Consider the following 19,215-nt stretch of genomic DNA (forward strand, 5'->3'; position numbering starts at 1 on the left):
AAAAGGAAATGGGGGTATATAGGAAAGACAAAAAAAAAATTGAGATTTTTCTTATTGCAATCTAGTAATTTTACTTAGTACTTTTGGCTGCATTTAATGATATTACAACAACAGATGTTTATAGTCCATAAAACCTCTAGCTGGTGTTTCCATGGTCCATATTTTCACTTTTCACTGTAGCATGTTCAAAATCACTCAGGAACGCACTATTCTCAAGCAGTCTACATAATGAAAACAATGTACATGTAACACAAAGTTCATCCAAAATTGTGGGGCTTTTTCACATATCACACAATGTACAATCATCTAACAAAGACAGAAAGCAACATAGAAACAAAGTGAAACCCACAGGAAAAATAAAGTTGGGATAGTCTCAATCAGGAACTAATTTCTTCTTCAAGTTTCCAGTAAATCTCAAAATGTATTTAGAAACTAAGGAGCACTTGGTGGCCTGCAACCAAATTACGAAATGAACATATCATTGTGCAGCGGGGAGGTCTTGCCGAAGTTATAACAAATGTCTGTAATTCTTAAGTTTGGATAAAGGCAGTGGAATGAATTTAGAAATATGTCCACTTTTCACAATTCACTATAGAATTTCCTTTTCACAGTCCCCATGTTTGTATAAATAGTTCTTCTCTGAAAATAAAACACAGTTAAAACATTTTCTCCCAATGAAATATGCGCACAAATCCACCAATTTATCAAGGTAACATAGAGCACAGGAAAGCATTCACCTAATTCAAGAATAGTTGATAGGTCTGAAGAGCTTTGAAGAGATTAACTGTCAAGTAAATGTAACTGGAGACAAATTAGTCTAATAGAGACATAGACTATTAAGTGCTAAAAATAAAGCCATTATGTTACCTGATAACAAAAATAGATGTACACAGAGACGACTGATATTTATGGAAAGTTTTACATTATCAAGCATTCAAATTTTATATTATAAAATTTGACATAACATGCTGCATTTAATTTGGATGAAATAAGCTACATATTCATGCAAAAATAAGAGTGTGCAAATTGTATCAGTACCACCAAATAGTGTATGCGTTTTGAGTAGATATTGCCAAATTAATACAATTATTGCCAGTTTTATATGTTGACTTCAGTTATATTGAGACAGTATTCAATTCTTTAACTACGAGAACCTTGGATTTCTTTTGATATTTCTTTTAAGAGTTCACCAATTTTGTATCTTTAAGTTAAAGCATATAAAGTTTAATTTCTTAACATCCTTTTAAATTACATTGTAGTCTAATGCTTGATGGTAAGAATCTTAACATGTATTTTAAAGTTACTTCTACTAAGAATCATCCATCCATCAGCATTGAATCCAGTATGTTTCGAATCATGAAATGTCATGAAACACATATCTCAGGAAATAATGAGTAGATAGCACATTCCCTAAAAAAACCGCAAGACGACTGCAACGAAACAAAACGGAATACAACAAAGTGGAAGAAGGAGCCAAGGGCACTTGCTTACCTTGAATTTTCTTTTTAGACCCTAGTTGTGTTGTATTCAGATTCATGTTTGCTTAGAGACCCAATGAGGCAGAACCTGGAATGTTATGGCTATTTCATTCAACAAAGTAATATCTTCACAAAAAAATAAATATGCACACAAATATTTACTTAAAAGCATTCCTAAAAATTCATAAAAGTGTGGAAATAGATTTTTTTTCCCCATCAGCATGCAAAAATAGCTAATCAACTAAAACTAGGTTTCTGAGGTTATATAATGAATGGAGGAAGTATGAACTTTTATAAAACAAACTAAATGCTAGTAAACATGCAGAGCAAAACAAAAGTAGATTGGATTTGGGGATTTAAAATAACTTCTAGTTTTCTAAGTTTAAATTTTCTTTCCTCAAGACTTTTATGAATTTGGGGGCTCATAATACAATATAGATAATATTGTCTTCATATCAAAAGGAAAATGTTTTTACTAATCCTTGCCACAATTAAATATAAATGTTTAAGGTTTTAGCATACCACACTATCAAACACAATTTGTAATATAAGTATTATGTGGTATGTGGGAAAAAGTATTTTAATGTTCATACCAAAAATATAATGCATTATATTGCAAAATATGTTATTTTTACATTAAAATTGTTCAGCAAGATGGGTTAACCACCTTGGTAAGGCAATTAATTCCAAATATCATCTCACATCTTAAAATATAGAAATATTGATGAGAGCAACCTTTATCACCACATGGAAGAAAATTAGCCATATAAATCTGCAATATAAGTTAACACCAGATCTTTTATAGATATAAATATTATATACGTATAGAAATAAACAAAATCTCTTTGGTCTGTGTAAGCACACCTATATGTACCTAAATGGGATTTAGGAAAGGTATAGATAGCAGGGAAACAAGGAAAAGAAGAGGCAAACTCTGAAATACTACGGTTTGTCATGAACGAAAGAGAGACTGAAATGGGAAGACAAACTAGAACACGGTATGCTGGAAGCATCTCAGTCTTCAGGTTATACTTGTCATCAAAAAATCTATAGATACTGACCGCTGGACGGCTTTCTCGTGGCGGGACAGCCTGTGACTCGTGGTGGGCACCTCCTCGATCTCGTCGATGTCACAGGCGTCGGCAGCCTCCTGGGAGTAGTTGTGTTTCATGACGAGGATGTTCCTTCTGTTCATGGGCGGGATGAGGGGTTTGATGGGCTGTGCGGGCATCTCGGTCAAGACAGAAGCATCTCTCGTGCTGAGGTTGCTGCGGCTGCCTTTCGCACTGGACAGTTGTGAACCACAGTGATGGTCGTGAATGCATTTGGAAGAGGACCTCCTCAGTTTATGGTAGTTTTCAAAGTCGTCGGCCACATCGGCAAAGTCAGCTGTGGCTCCCGTCCCTCTGAGGGTGCACAGCTCATAGTGAGGAGGCTCAAACACCTCCTGGAAAACTGTCTGGTCAAAGTCCGATTTCCTTTGGACATATTTTTTACGAGGCTGTTTGATCTGCACAATGACAGAAATGATAATAAGGATGATCACAATGCAGGAAGTCACGCCAATGACCGTCCCGCTGGTGTTGGTCAGCTGGTCCAGCAGCCCGGCCTTCCTCTTTTCTACAGGTCCAGGAAGCGAAAACAACAAACAAACAAAACAAGAAACAACCCACCACGCATTAATATGGCAGTCAAAGCGTACATGGAGAACTTCAAGATGAAATAGGCTGAGCGTAAAAATTTTCACTGTCTTAAATGTAAAACAAGTCTTTAAAAGACACAAAGAATTTCACAAGAGCCCTATCTGCTAGCCTCAGAAACAGCCACCACCTCCAGCCCCGCCATTGCACAGCATCGCTCCCTTAAATGTAATATATGTTTTGGAGAAGGTCTCATAAAACCTTTAGGATAAAATCTGGAAATCAGCTGGTCATGTTAAAAAAAAACAGTACATTCTTTTTCTTCTCATTGGTGTAAGAAAACTCACACATGCCACCATGGGAACATGAACATACCTATATTGTTTTGTATTTATTCTTGATGTGGATAACTGAACTCACAGTTTTCTGATATCAAAAGGTTATGATTACACTTTAAGACAGACACTTCTGGAATGCTGGCATGAGGATTTCTGTGGGTCTTTTCCCCAGTGAAACAGTTTTGGCAAAAATTTTTAAAGTAACATTTAAAGTTTATGGAAATTGAATGGCATACAGCAAACAGAGGTACATACGTTCAAGAAAATCTACTAAATTTCTTTAAGAACAGGGAGAGCTTGTGGCCTTTGAGCTCCTCCACCCTCAGTTCGTCCTGATGGTTTCTCTCCCTATTGGCCCCAGTTTGGAGGTACAGCACCCCCCACCCCACCAGCAAGGGCAAGCCGCCAGCATTTCTCTACTCTCTTTCCAACCCCCGAGATCCATCCTGCAGATTCTCCATTCCAGGCAGGAGTGGGGGGCCAATGCTGGGCCTTCCCCTCCTCCGTCCAAGGCCCCACTGGTAGGATAGAAGTTCTACACCTGGACAGCAGGTTGAGCACACCAGGCTCCAATCACACGCGCCCCATCTCACTCATAGCGTGAAACTATCTGAAAGGGCAAGCTGAGAAGACCAGCGGTCACCATCCTCAGCCAGGGCCTGATTCATAAAGCGGGAGTGTTCCTCCCAGAGAAGTGAGGCGCTGTCCCTGCCTCCATCCCACCCTTCCCATCAGTGCACAGAGAGTGGCGGTGCCCTGGAGAGAGGTGGGCCACAAGAACCATGGCAACTAATCCGCTTTAACCAAGTAAAGCCAGTCTCTAACAGTGCTGCATGAGGGTCTTCACAAAACATTTAACCCCCTTCCATTCCAAAGTGGTTCCTTGAACACAACACGGATCATTGCCCACGTCCTCTAAATAACTGTTGCCAGGTCTGCTTTTCTTGTTGATTCTGTGAGCAATAGGTACTGTGGTAATGGCTCTCTGCTTCAATATTTTAATAGAAGATATTGGACTTTAGGGCTGCCCGGGTGGCATAGTAGTAAAGAATCCACCTCCCATTGCAGGAGATGCAAGAGATGGCAGGTTCAGTCCCTGGGTTGGGAAGATCCCTTGTGGAGGAAGTGGCAACCTGCTCCAGTATTCTTGCCTGGGAAATGCCATGGACAGAGGAGCCTGGTGGGCTACAGTCCCTGGGGTTGAAAAAGAGTCAGCCACAACTGAGCAACTGAGTGTGCACACACACACTGGACTTTAAGTATGGACAGTTATTTGCTTGTTTTTTTTTTTTTTTTCCTTTGCAAATTGGTGAATATAAGATCTGAACAGAAGAGGGTATGTGGTACTTTGAACTTAACCAAAATTGCATCATTCATAACCAAGCCAAGAGTTTTGTTATTCAGTTGCTAAGTTGTGTCTGACTCCAAGACCCCATGGACTGCAGAATGCCAGGCTTCCCTGTCCTTCACCATCTCCCGGAGTTTGCTCAAATTCATGGCTATTGAGTCAGTGATGCCATCTAACCATCTCATCCTCTGTCACCCCCTTCTTCTCCTGCCCTCAATTTTTCCCAGTATCAGGGTCTTTTCCAGTGAGTCAGTTTCTCACATCAGGTGGCCAAAATACTGGAGCTTCAGTCTCAGCTCTTTATGTAAACAAACCTTTGTGTACAGGCCAGAGAAGGAGGTTGGATCAAAGGAAGATATTCTCATTGGAAAGGAAACAAAGCATTTCAGTAGGAAAACTGAAGTCGAGGTAAGCGGCTTTAGGTACCTGAGGGCCCTAAGGTTCCTTGGATACACTTTCACCTCTAGAGTATATGCACAATGTCCCGTGAAGACAGACTGGGGTTGATGGAGAGGTGTAGCCACTGACGAGGGAGCTTCTGATAAGAATCCCAACTTGGCTTGAGAAGCTCCAGTGGCCAGTCCATGGTGCTGCAGCTCCAGAAGGGCGATTAGCCAATGAGCATCTCTGTCCATGGGAGTCTCCAGGCAAGAATACTGGAGAGGGTAGCCATTCCCTTCTCCAGGGGATCTTCCCTTTCCAGGGATCGAACCTGGGTCTCCCACATTGAAGGCAGATTCTTTACCATCTGAGCCACCAGGGAAGCCCATTCAAGTGTAAAAGACAGTTCATTGTGTGTTAAGGAATGCAAAAACAACAAGAATAAAAGCCAAGAAAAAAGCCTACAAATCAATTCTAAAACATATAGGAAGTTGGTAAAGCCAATATACAATCTATTTTTAAGATCGACTGATGCATACAAACGTTGGATAAGCTTCTTCCCACACTACAGATAGAGAGATTTTGCCAAGTCCAGGGACTCATGATTACCTTTACAATGATTTTCATCCCAAGGGTACACACAGTTCTGGAGTCCGTTGCATACCAACGTATTGTTAATACACATGTTACTGTGGCAGAAGAAAGTATTGCCTTCACAGGGAGCTAAAAGAGAAGAAAAAAATGAAGGAAACAGTTTTAACTGATGTTCAGTTGTAAAGCACTCACATCACAAACCTAGAAACAAAAAAGATTAGTATGATAATTTGCCATCAAGTTGAGATAAATGATAAGACCAACATTCCATTTGCAGAAGTGTTGCCATAGCGGTAATTATTTCTTGTGCTACTAACAGAGCTGGCATTCTTCTAGATGTGTTCAGCTTATAAAACTGGCACAGGAGATTTTCCATCATAAAAATGAAGCACTTTATCAATGTGAGTTCTTTTTTTTTTTTTAACTGTGCATTTATTTAGTGAAACTTCACTGATGACCACAAGCATAACATTATGTTTTACACTGAAATTCTGTATGTATAAATTTAACTATCCTGTTCAAAAAATTTTTAGTTTAATGGAAATATTGAAATACTTTGGAAAGTGTATGCTTACAAAATACTAATGAAGAAACTATATACTAAACCAAACCCTATGATATTATTTAAGCATACAAAAGAAGCAAGGAATATCATGGAAATTCAGAACAAGGGAAAATTTATCTTGAACAACATAAGAAAAATACATATCATTCTCACTGACATTTAGCATGTAATATGGTAATGAAATTAGTCTACTTGGCCTATATTTCACACATTCTACTAACTTTAGGTACGATGGCCAATGATCTCCAGATTATAATTCACGTTGGATAAAGTAAGAACTCTAAGAATTATGTAACTTGGTTATAAAAATACAAGAACTAGTGATGAGTCTAATAAAACAAATTCTAATGTTAGATATGACTTCAATATTACAAAAATACATTTCTTTCATTATATAATAATTGGTTACTTATAACAAATCTCTAGAGTAATACTACACTATGAATTACAGACAGGGCTATAAAGTAATTTTTGTTTTTGCCTTTTTAATCATCCACATCTCATAAAATGTAGTTTTAGTGTTTATTTTTGTCAATAATAGTTCCATAACCATTTTCAGGACAGGTATCCCCAGAAAAATCCATTAGATTCAAAACACAAAATTTACAGTGGTTCATCAATCAGTAAAGTTTTTATCAGTGATCAGTATTATCTAAGCAGTGCAGTCATATTATAATCTTCACCTTCAAAACCACATGTTGTGGGTTTTTTTTTAAGGAAAGTTATCTTCTTTAAATGTGTTTTCTATATTAATCAAAATTGTTGGGAAAATGTTTTACATAAGGTAAGTTAAAATATTTTAACGTTCCCAGAGGAATACTTTCTTTAAATGATCAAGTCTTGAAAATCAAAAGCAACACAACTTGAACTAGGCATTCCTCTGACTCTCCAAGCCCTTCCCCACCCCCCCTGCTGTCCCCCTCATCCAAGATCCCAGGAGAGTTTCTTCTTCCTTCTGCTTGGTTTGCCTCTAAATCCCTTGTTAAATAATAAAAAAGATGTAATTGTCATTTTGAAAAACAGTATTAAAGAGTAGAAAAGATGCAGATGCAGTAGTCATTTTGAAAAGTATCAGGCTTAACATCTTCTTTGACTCCTGCTTTCAACATGGTGTAAAGCTTTTATAATGCAAAATGTAATGATCCAATCTATTACTGCAAAAGTCTGCTTTTCAGTATAGAACAAATTTGAATTTCTGTAGTCAACTATTTTGCAGAACCAATATGGTCTGTTTAGCAGATAATGAATGTTGTCAAAATGTGTACACAGAACAAAAAAGGAGTTTTCTGCAAATAGATTAGAGCAGCTGCAAAATGCAAAAAACACTTACTACCTGATAAATTGCAGTGGTTTTGAAAGTACAGCTAATCCATCAAGTAAAGAATACCTTTAAAAGACCATAAATATGCTTTGACCTTGCAGAAAGAGGTGGAAAAATTATTAGAATTACTATTAAATAGGATGGGCTTGCTTTTAAAATTTTAAATATACAGGTAAAGATGGCGTTGCATTCTGTACCAGTGAGGTAGAACAGTAGCTTAGTAAGGGCACTAAAGATTTGGATTCCAAATTCTCCAAAAGCGATGTTGTTTCTGTTTCTGCTACTTAATGAGTCTCAAAAATGTCTTACAAAACATCAATGTGTCAGTCAGTTATCATTAAATATTGGTGGTTTGACTGGGAATGGAACAGGGCATCTAGGACTGTCAATAAATCATATTCCTGACACATTACATGACATAATTATGCAAATATGCCAGTTAATTGAAACCATCCTCACTTGCAAAACAATTACTATTCCACTACTGTTTCATTTTTCCTTCCTCACCTTCACTAACATTTACAGAACTGACAGGCAAACAACAAACACAAACAAATAAGCAGGCTGTGCAGTGGCTAAGAAACAAATGATCGTAGCTTCTACTCCTTGAACAAAAATGAATTTTGTCTCATAGACACCAAAAACAAAATAGAATTGGATTCTGAATTGTCTTCATATTGTACATCTGGACATTTCTCTCATCTAAAATGTGAATGCACAGGAGTTCATTAAAGATTCTTATTTTTACCTCCTGCTAAAAAAAAAAAAAAACTAAATGGCACCTTCCTGCCTCCCAAATCAATGTATGTTCTCACGGTCCCTTCAAGGATGTCTGGGGACATACATACACTCAGCCCATGAGCACTTCCCATTGCTCTCCACATGCTCCTGAGATCTTTGGTTCATTGGCCACACTGTTCCCTCCCTCTCTCTCTGTCCTAGAAAAACTCCATCTCTACTCTGCTATCCAAATCCTATCAGAATTAAATTATCTATAGAGTTTTGAAATATCATTCCAATCTATTAGAAAGTTATCTTTGCCTTAAATCCTATTCTACTTTTAATTTTTAAAAGAGTTTAACACTTAGTATAAGTTTTTCATCTTTCCCCATGAGTTCTTTAAGGCTATGGACATGCTTTTTTTTTTTAACAAAAAAAAAGTATTTTTAATTTCTTAGTGGGTTAATTGGAGAAGGAAATGGCAATCCACTCCAGTACTCTTGCCTGGAAAATCCCATGGATGGAGGAGCGTGGTAGGCTACAGTCCGTGGGGTCGCAAAGAGTCAGACACGACTGAGCGACATCACTTTCACTTTCACTTTCGGTGGGTTAAAATTTCTAGGGTTGTAGTAAAGAATTAACAGATATTTTAATTAATTTAATATCAGTGAACAAAAGTTTAGCTGGCCAATTTAGCTCTGAATATCCCAGAGAGAGACGATTCTTGCAAGTGTGATTATTGGTGGAGAATTAACCCTCCAGGTCAAGTCTTCAAATACAATAGAAATTGTGATATTCTCAGCAACTAAATCTCATTCATTCATTTGGTTCTCTGACTACTGCTGAAAAAGCACATATTCTATCAATTTTTAGAAGATTTATTCTACTTGGAAATTCAATATACATTGTCAAAAGTGATTGTCTCTTAAAAAACCAACCCCCTTATTTCCTAAAATTATCTGGAAGAAATCAAGTTTTACTTACGTTAGGTAGTTAGAATAGGAAAAAGAAGTCCAAAATGGTGGTGGCTAAAATACAAAGGAGGGAAAAGCCCGTGAAAATAGAACAAAGGAAGGTCCATGGACCTGAGTGAGGACCTCAGGTAAAACAAACAGCCCTTCTGGCTATCCCAGTTTACATACAGCAGGCTCAGGAGGAGGAGAAAAAATATAAAAAGAGGAGGCAAAATTGAGCCAGGGGCTTCTCTTCGCAAATTTTGGGTTGTCCCACCCTCATGGCCCAAGGATGTATTTCCCTTTGCTTTCTAAATAAAACTGAGCTGTAACACTGATTCATCCATTGCTTCAAATTTTTGCTGCAGTGAGACAGAACCGAGGAAATTACACACTCCCCCGACACATAATAAAGTGGCAGCTAATAAAGTAATCCTCAAAATTCAAAGTATTTCACACAGGCAGCTTCTATGATCAGAAATCTACTTATTTCCAAGGATCAGGCCAATGAAAACTGTGAGCACAGATCAGGTATTTAGCAGATTTTCTGGCAGGTTATGAAGGGGGTTCCTCAGCACGTTTTCCCCACTGCTTTCTCCTCCTGTCCTTCAGCTCCTCTCTCCACCTATGCCACTGCTTACAAAGTATTGGCTAAGTCATCATCTTTCCATTTCTGAAAGTTGTACCTGAAGGCATTTAGCTAAGATTGGGACTCAAACCCTCGTGGCAGGGACTCTGTGCTATGCTTAGTCACTTACTCATGTCCAACTGGGACTTGAGACTGGCCAAAATCCATTGTGCCTGGCTTCAGGACCTAATGAAGCTCAGGCTCTTGATGCCTTATTGAAAAAAACTCAGTGAGAGACACAGTGATAGGTAAGACATGGCTTTGTTTGGATTCAGAGAGAAGTACACTCAGAGTGTGGGCCATCACAGAGGGGAGCGGCTGTGGAATAAGATGTGGTTAGTTTCTGTGGGCTGGGTGATTTCATATGCTAATGAGTGGGAGGATCATTCCAACAATTGGGGAACCACCCGCTCCTCAGTCTCTTGACAGTGCCTTGGAACTGTGCTGGTGCCTCTGGGTGTGTCATTTAGCTTGTGGATTGAGGATCAAGGTTTAGTTGAATTTGACTAGTCATCTTGGACCCATCTGATTTTAACTGGTTTATGTTATGCCCTTGGGCTTTGTCATTTTTAAAAAGTTGGGCCCTGCCCCCTTCCCTCCTGTTTTATGCTATTTTCCTGAGCCCCTTCTGGGCTCACAATGTTGCCTTTCCAATCTTCTGCAGGGACAACCAGAAAATAGCTGGCCCTTGGGAGAGAAATACCGTATAAAATCCAATCTCTCTAGACATTCAGGCCTTCATCTTCCATGCTTCTTACGACATGTGCATCAACAGCATTTCTCAGTGAACCCACTAGGGCAGATGACAGGCACACAATGCCTGCTAAAAGCCCATCTATTGGTGGCATCTCTTCAAGGGCAACTGGGTTTATAGGGATAATGTTCGCCATTTGGGGAGTTAGCCCTGCAGGCCATTTGGATCCAAATCCTTACCATGCTTCTCCTAAAGTTACATAGGAGACATACCCCTGGATCAAATCTCCACTCCACTTTTATGGAACATCTAGTTTGTTGCCTCTTATCAATTTGTTCTTAAGCCACTTCATAACTCCTACAACCAGGACTCTGCCCCCTTGTAGGCAACATTGCTCCACCCAGACTATTATTAAAATACTCTTAAGGCCCCTAACAGGACCAGATAACCCACTCTTTTGTCATTACTTCTGTTATTACCTAAAGTGGATCTATGACAATAAAATGTTTACCACTGGAAACACCCTAAACTGCTCTTATGGAGGACTAGGGGAAGAAAACAGTGACTTACATTTCCTCAGAGCAATAAGAGGATAAGGCTTATGGCTGTTTTACCAGGTTCCCAGTCTCAGGGCACAGTCTTGGATTGCTTTACATCATAGTATCTATTCCCATCTGCAGTGGACAAACCAGCATAGAGTTAAGATTACAACCCCTTAATTCTTCCCAGCACTGGTCATGCTGGAGACCTTTGAGATGCCCAACTCCAGCCTGGGGATCCCAGGAGGTCAACCTGCCTCGACCTGCCTAGGGATCTGCTCCCTGGGAGGTTGGCATGCCTCAGCTTGCTTGGGGATCCACCAGCCTGGGGTCCCAGAAAGTCAACATGCCTCGACCTGCCCAGGGAATCAATTCTCTGGAGGCCGACATGCCTCAACCTACCTGGGGATCTGCACCCTGACTCAGGATGCCCGGCTCTGAGGTTGCAACAATACTGGGTAGGATAAGCTTCAGAAAGACTCACCCCTAAGGAAGTCCACCCATGGAAATAGAAGGAGGCCTGTTAGTTGGGACTGTGCCTGGTCTCAGCAATAACTGAGGAGTCCAGCGAGAATCCCATTGCTTTTCTGCAAAGTCTAAAAGAGACCCTCCAAAAGTTTACCAATTTGGACTTAGACTCTTACAAGGGACAGGTGATTTTAAAGGACACATTCCTGTCCCTATGTACATCAGGTATCAGGATAAAGTTGCAGCAGCTTCAGTAGCAGGACCCTGCTGCCTTTTCAGATGAGACAGTCCAGATAGCCACCAATACCTTTTATAAAAGAGAACAGGAGAGAGAGGCCAAGGCCCAGAAGAAGGAGAGAAGGAAAGAGACAAGTCATGCTCAGATGCTGGCCACCCTCCAGGGAAGCCCTATGGCAAACCCCGAGTCCTTGAAGGACAAGGCACAGGGCAAATGCCTAATCTGTAGACAGACGCGACAGTAGGCCAAAGAGTGTCAAAACCATGACAAGTCTCATAAAACGGCTCGCTACAAATGCCATTAATTGGGACTTGGGTGGCACTCTGGCCTCAGGACTCAAGAGTCTCAAGGTCAAGTGCCAAGCCTTCCCTCATGATGGTTCAAGAGGACTGAAGTGGCCCGCTCCAGCCAGCCTGCCTGTCACAGATAATCATCAACAGGACTGGAGCCAAGAGTGCAACTGTATGTGGCAGGTAGATTCAAAAATTTCTTGGTTGATACAGGGGCTACCTACTCTTTCCTGACCTCCAGCTTCACAGCCTTCTCCCCCTAAACCTGTACAATTTTGAGTGCTACAGGAAAAACAATTACAAAAAGATTCACCTGAGCACTTCTTTGTTGCTGGGATGGACAACTATTTTCCCATCAGTTTCTTGGTCCCTGAGTGTCCTACTCCCTTATTGGGAAGAGATTTTTCCTATTGCAGTCCTGATAGAAGATACTTTAAAACTTTCTTTTGGGGGCAAACTATTTTTATCAGCCACCAAGTGAAACAACTCCTGAATGGGAGAGGCCATTTATGGATGTCTGATAGAGCCTCAGATATCAAGTAGAGCTGATGGAAAATCCAGGTCTCACTATATCCACTTGTGAGGTTTTTAACCCAGCCACCCTCCTGCCTACCCCCGAGGCCTCTCTCCCCTTTCACTGTTGCCTAGAAACCTCGGACCACTGGACAAAACCCCAAGAGGGATTATCAGAAGATCCTCTGACCAATCCTGAGGAAATCTGGCACACTGATGAGGCAGCCTTGTCTTAGATGGAAAAAGAAGAGCCGGGTATGCAGTAGTCTCCAATTTAGAGACCACAGAGGCTAAGCCTTTGCCACCAGGTACTTCAGCCCAATTAGCTGAGCTTATGGCCCTGACTCAAGCTTTAGAGCTGGGAAAAGGAAAAAGAGTAGCCATTTACACCGACTCCAAGTATGCCTTTCTGGTGCTACATGCACATGCAGCTATTTGGAAAGACAGAGGCCACTTGGCCACCCAACTGTCCCCAGTCAAATATGGTGATCAAATCCTCAGGCTCTTAGAGGCAGTTCATCTGCCCACTGAGGTTTCAGTCTCCCACTGTAAAGGACACTAAAAAGGGAGCATGAAGTGGCACGAGGGAACCAACCAGCTGATTAAGCTGCTAAGAGAGCAGCGTTACAGAACAACGACCTAATACGGGTTGCCACCTTAGTTCCAGAGACTAATTTACCAGAAACTCCATCATATACTGAAAGTGAGACTCTTAAAGCTAAGAGTGAAGGCCTTCAAGAGGATCATATGGGGTGGTTCCAAAAGGAAGGACTCCTTTTTCTGCCTGGACCCTCCAATGGAAGTTAGTTAACTCCCTACATGCCACCACTCATTTAGGGGAGAAGGCACTCCAAAGATTACTAGAAAGGTCCTTCAGAGGAACAGGCCTCCAAACAACTACAAGGCAAGTGGTTTCTTCTCATCACACTTGCCAATTAAACAACCCCTGAGGAGCTTGAAAACCCCAGCCCATCCAACGACGTGGGACCTAACCAGGAGGCAGGCTGATGGACTTCACCCAGAGGCCAGTTTCTTAAGGGTATAAATACCTATTAGTCATGATAGATATATTCACAGGATGGATTGAAGGCTTTCCCACCTGGACTGAGAAGCCTGAGGAGGTGGTAAAAACAAACAAACAAAAAAAAAGCTCCATGAAATCATTACAAGATTTGGTCTGCCTGGGTCATTACAAAATAACAATGGGACATCATTTACTTATAAGGTCACCTAAGGGGTCTCTAAAGCATTGGGCATTATTTATTATTTTCATTGTGCCTGGAGGTGTCGGTCTTCAGGAAAAGTAGAAAGAGCCAACCAGTTCTTAAAATCAGGGATAAAAAAGATAACCGGGGAGACCTCACTGGGATGGAAGGAGGCTTTACCAATAGCTCTCCTCCACACCCATAGTGCCCCTAAGAAACAGGTTGGCCTCAGTCCTTATGAGATGCTATATGGGAGACCTTTTGTTTATGCCAATGACTTCTTCCTAGATCCAGAGGCTCAGATCCTCTGGTCTTATGCCAGGGCCATCGGACAATTCCAACAATTTATATGCTTGTCAACCAGCACCCTAAAGATTCTGAAGAGCCACCACTATATGCTCCAGGGACTCAAGTCCTAATTAAAATCTGGAAAGATGGGTCCCCAAAGGCTCCACTCCAGCCCACATGGAAGGGCCCCTACCCTGTAATACTTTCTACCCTCACAGCAGTCAAGGTTCCAGGACACAACTCCTGGATTCACTACTCATGAGTCAAGCCATGGAAAAAAACAGAAGAGGGCTCTCAGTCCAACTGTGAGGCCCTGGAGATCTCAGATACCTATTCAGACTAAAAATGAGTGCCATTCTAATGAACACCCCCAAAATTAAGTTTCTGGGGGTAAGATTTCTCAGGACAGCTCTGAAGAGCCAATACAGCTTGGCAGGGGTTGTACTCCAAAATAGACAGGAGATAGATCTCCTGATCCCTGAAGAAGGAGGGACTTGAGCCATCTTGAATGAGATGTGTTGTTTCTGGGTAAATACCTCCAGCTAAGTTAAAGAAAGTCTCATAGTCCTCAAGAAAAACATTCTAGATCCTACAGGACCTCAGAGAACAAGCTGGAGAGTTCTTGGGGTGGCTACAGTCTCTTTTTGGGGGATCCTTCTCCTGGCATGGAGGAAATTTGGAGTTGGTTAATGCCCCTACTAATCCTTGTTATCACCATATTGATACTGCTTATGATTGCTCCATATATTATCAATTGTCTAACCCATTTTGTCTCTGTCCAGGCCAAAAGGCTACAACGTGCAGTGCCAGTTTAACAAGGACATATACAACTACAGCCACAGAAAATATCACTCACCCTTGGATGGACACCACTATAAGGACTCTGAGGATTGAGACTAGCAAGAGGGGGAGGTCCAATGATGCTTGCCATCCAGTTCAGCAGGAAGGAGCCAGAGAGACCTTGATGTGCCTATTCCCAAAGAATTGGGCCTCCCATCACTTGAGGGGGGAATGTTAAGTAGTTAGAATAGGAAAAAGGAGTACAAAATGGAACACAAATAAGGGAAAATCCCATGAAACTAGAACAAAGGAAGGTCTGAGGACCAGAGTGAGGACCTCAGATAGAACAAACAGCCCACCTGGCTAGCCCAGGTTATACAGGTCAGGCTCAGGGGGAGAAGAAAAAAACATATAAAAAGAGGAGCCAAAACTGAGCCAGGGGCTTCTCTTCTAATCTTTTGGGTCAGCCTGTCCTCATGGCCCGAGGATGTATTTTCCTTTGCTTTCTAAATAAAACTGAGCTGTAACACCGATTCACCTGTTGCTTCAAATTTTTGCTACAGCGAGACAGAACTGAGGAAATTACACACTCCCTCGACACATAATAATGCAGCTAATAAGGTAACCCTCAAAATTCAAAGTATTTCACAAAGGCAGTTCCTACAATCAGAAATATGCTTATTTCTGGGACTAGGTTGCTATTTCAGAATAGCAAACATAGCCTCATATTGGTGCTAAAACCCAAGTACACAGAAGAAAGAATTTGCATTGCATTTGGTCTCTGAATTATTTAAAAGCATGTTTAGACATAATGAGTGTAGCAATTGCACTTCATCAGAAGGATTTATCAACCATCACCATTTTATCATCCAATCTAACGCTAAGTATTTCTTTTTGAGAAAAACCAGAAACTGAATGTATTGAAATATTCCATGAGCCAAAAGATGCCTTATGTGTAAGCACAGCAGTGCTCTGGATTTAATCATTCATAGATTGATATTTCTAGACATAGAAAATGGATATTTTAACCCTGAGTCTTTCCAAACTGTTTCCTCTTCTCTCCTGCATGGACAGATAAAGACGATTGTGTAAAGCACCCTTTTGGACCAGGTTAATTGTCCATGAACTTGAAGCTTAGAGAGTGCTTCTTCAGGCACTTGGTCCTGGGGTTGTAGGGTACTAAACACTACAGAGGACAGGGCAGCAACTCAGACTTAAGGAGTGATAATCCCTAAGGAGAGATCACTTTTTTCAACAATACTCACTCAGTTACCACGTCTATAGAACAGGGAGACAGGTTGCTGTTGTTTAGTCGCTAAATTATGTCTGACTCTTTTGCGATCTCATGGACTGTAGCCCGCCAGGCTTCTCTGTCCATGAGATTTCCCAGGCAAGAATACTGGAGTGGGTTGCCATTTCCTTCTCCAGGGGATCTTCTTGATCCAGGGGTCAAACAGCAGTTTGCTGCATTGGCAGGAGGATTCTCTACCACTGAGCCACCAAGGAAGCCCCATATATTCTGTTATCTGCAGACAAAATGCTCCTTCTTGAAGTTCAAGGCAAATGAAGCTATGTGACTGACCTAAGGCCAGCTGCCTCCTAGATGCTGGTAGTGGCTGCATGTGAGACTCTGGTTTCCCTGGTTTTAGGATCCACCACAGCACCATATCCCAAGATGACCTCCTGGCGTTACCCTTCTAGTGATCCTCCCTGCCGAAAAAGTGTATGTTTAACCGTGTTTAATCCAACTATCTCCAATTTTATTTGTATACTTCTTAAGAGACAACACATACACACACAAACTCAAAAACAAAAGTTTGGCAAGTGTTGTCCCAATGTTCAAAAATCATTATAGTGGTAGGATTCTTAATTCTTAAGGTGTCATGGAGTAGTAGGAGGGAAACTACTGAGGTGTAAAGTTGGGTGGAAAATAGGATGAAAATTGTTTTAAATTATAGTCTCACATGCAAATATATATATATATATATATATGAAAACCTTTACTGGAAATATTAAGCTAAAATGCTAGCAATGACTATCTCTGCTGCTGCTGCTGCTGCTAAGTCGCTTCAGTCGTGTCCGACTCTGTGCGACCCCATAGACAGCAGCCCACCAGGCTCTTCTGTCCCTGAGATTCTCCAGGCAAGAATACTGGAGTGGGTTGCCATTTCCTTCTCCAATGCATGAAAGTGAAAACTGAAAGTAAAGTTGCTCAGTCGTGTACGACTCTTCGCGACCCTAGGGACTGCAGCCCACCAGGCTCCTCCGTCCATGGGATTTTCTGGGCAAGAGTACTGGAGTGGGTTGCCATTGCCTCTAGGATATTTATAAGTTATATTTGGGTTTTGCTGGGAAACTTTTTCATATATACATATACACACAAATAGTTACTTTTATGACTGGGAAAATCTGATGATTTTTCATGAAAAAAAGTCAAATGTTAATCCAAACAAGTCTATTTTATCTTTCAAATTTTAAGAAGTAAAAGAGTAGCTTTCAAATAATATTTATATTTTATTATATTCAAAGATAATGAACTACATATTTCACTGAATTCATTTCTTTCTTTTGGAAATTATTTTTTGTTGATATTTTTAAATCCTCTTATGTTCCTATTCTTACCATTAGGTGGCAAGCATTTACCATTTTTTGGTGAAATAGTGATTCAATCTTTCCAGATGCTTATATTATGAATGTATCTGAGACAAATAACCTTTACATCTATACATGGCTGATTGTTAAGGAATAAAAACTTGATCAAGAGACAACAAAATGAATTTTTTGGCATATTTGAATTAGGTAAAGGAGGACAAGAGGAAGAAGGGCAATCAAACACCCCAAATTAAATTTATTTAAAAATATGATAATCACAAAACATATATTTTATAGTGTTAATCATAGATCTGTCATCATTTTTAAGTATCATGTCACATGCTCTAAGTACTGTTCCAATTCTGTAATTAGGTGCATGCTAAGTCGCTTCAGTTGTTTCCAATTCTTTGAGACCCCATCGACTGTAGCCTACCAGACTCCTCTGTCCATGAGATTCTCCAGGCAAGAACACTGGAGTGGGTTGCCATTTCCTTCTCCAGGGCATCTTCCTGGATGCAGGGACTGAACCCACATCTCTTATGCCTCCTGCATTGGCAGGCAGGTTCTTTACCACTAGCACAACCTGAAGATATTTAATTCATAACTGCTGTTTAACGCACCAACACTAAAGTTCATTCTATTCAGGTTATTTCCTTCTTCACCCACTACATTTCTTTTCAAGCCCAGAAATCCACTAAATACTACTCAGAGAATATTAAAACAAAATGCAAATAAAAACTGTCAGATATCTCTCTGAAACATTGATATTTCAAATACCTGTACTTTCTGGTTAATAAAACTATCATTTGGTAGATCAGTTCAAAATCAAAATTACATTGTATTTCATCAAGAAAACTTGGAAATAGAAGTGATGCTTGATCCTATTTTTCTTTAAAAATTATTTTTATCATCTGGGGCTTCCCTGGTGGCTCAGTGGTAAAGAATCCACCTTCCAATGCAGGAGGCATGGGTTCGGTCCCTGATCCAGGAAGATCCCACATGCAAGGACCAATTAAGCCCACGCGCCATAATTATCGAGCCTGTGCTGTTAGGCCTGTGGTTGCAGAAAGAGAAGTCACCGCAATGAGAAGCGTGCAAACTAGTGGGAATACCTCTTCCCCTTTTTCCTGGTGGGAAAAACTGAAGTCGCCCAACCCCTCCGCCCCCACCAAAAAAAAAAAAAATTTCCTATTCAGTGTGCCCTTTGCTACAACCTTCAGGTTTCATTCCAGTGTCTCTGAGCTAAGTCGTGGAATACCGTTGGTAATGTAAATGACTATGAGAATGCAAATTGTGTCCTTAGAGGATGCAGAGAACCCACTCCAGTATTCTTGCCAGGAGAACCTCATGGACAGAGGATTCTGGAGGGTCTATGGGGTCACAAAGAGTTGGACACGACTTAGGACTGAACAACCAAGCACAACTAGAGAAAAGCCCTCAAGGTAACAAAGATCCCGCATAGCCAAAAATAAATAAATAACTTAAAAAAAAAAAACTAACTCAAAAAAATCATTTTATCATCTAAAAACTGATTGGGGTTTACGGTCCCCCATTTCTGGATTACAGGAAACAGGCTCCATTCAGCCTCCAGGACCTTCCCTGAGTTCCCAGGAGCAGGTTTAAACAGATGCTAATTAGGGAA

General features: G+C 40.6%; 1 protein-coding gene across 1 annotated transcript in view; it reads right to left on the reverse strand.

Annotated features, from left to right (window-relative positions):
- Positions 1-1,505: 1,505 nt before the first annotated feature.
- NETO1 (neuropilin (NRP) and tolloid (TLL)-like 1) overlaps positions 1,506-19,215 on the reverse strand; it is a 100,354-nt gene continuing 82,644 nt past the window's right edge. The window contains exons 10-12 of the mRNA XM_010855051.1: positions 5,795-5,908; positions 2,540-3,098; positions 1,506-1,566 (exon numbers count right to left, since the gene is read on the reverse strand). Coding sequence (XP_010853353.1) covers positions 1,506-1,566; positions 2,540-3,098; positions 5,795-5,908 — 734 coding nt within the window. The remainder of the gene's footprint in view (positions 1,567-2,539; positions 3,099-5,794; positions 5,909-19,215) is intronic.

This window comes from Bison bison, unplaced genomic scaffold (assembly GCF_000754665.1).
Source record: "Bison bison bison isolate TAMUID 2011002044 unplaced genomic scaffold, Bison_UMD1.0 scf7180017864353, whole genome shotgun sequence".
NCBI classification, from domain to species: Eukaryota; Metazoa; Chordata; class Mammalia; order Artiodactyla; family Bovidae; genus Bison; species Bison bison.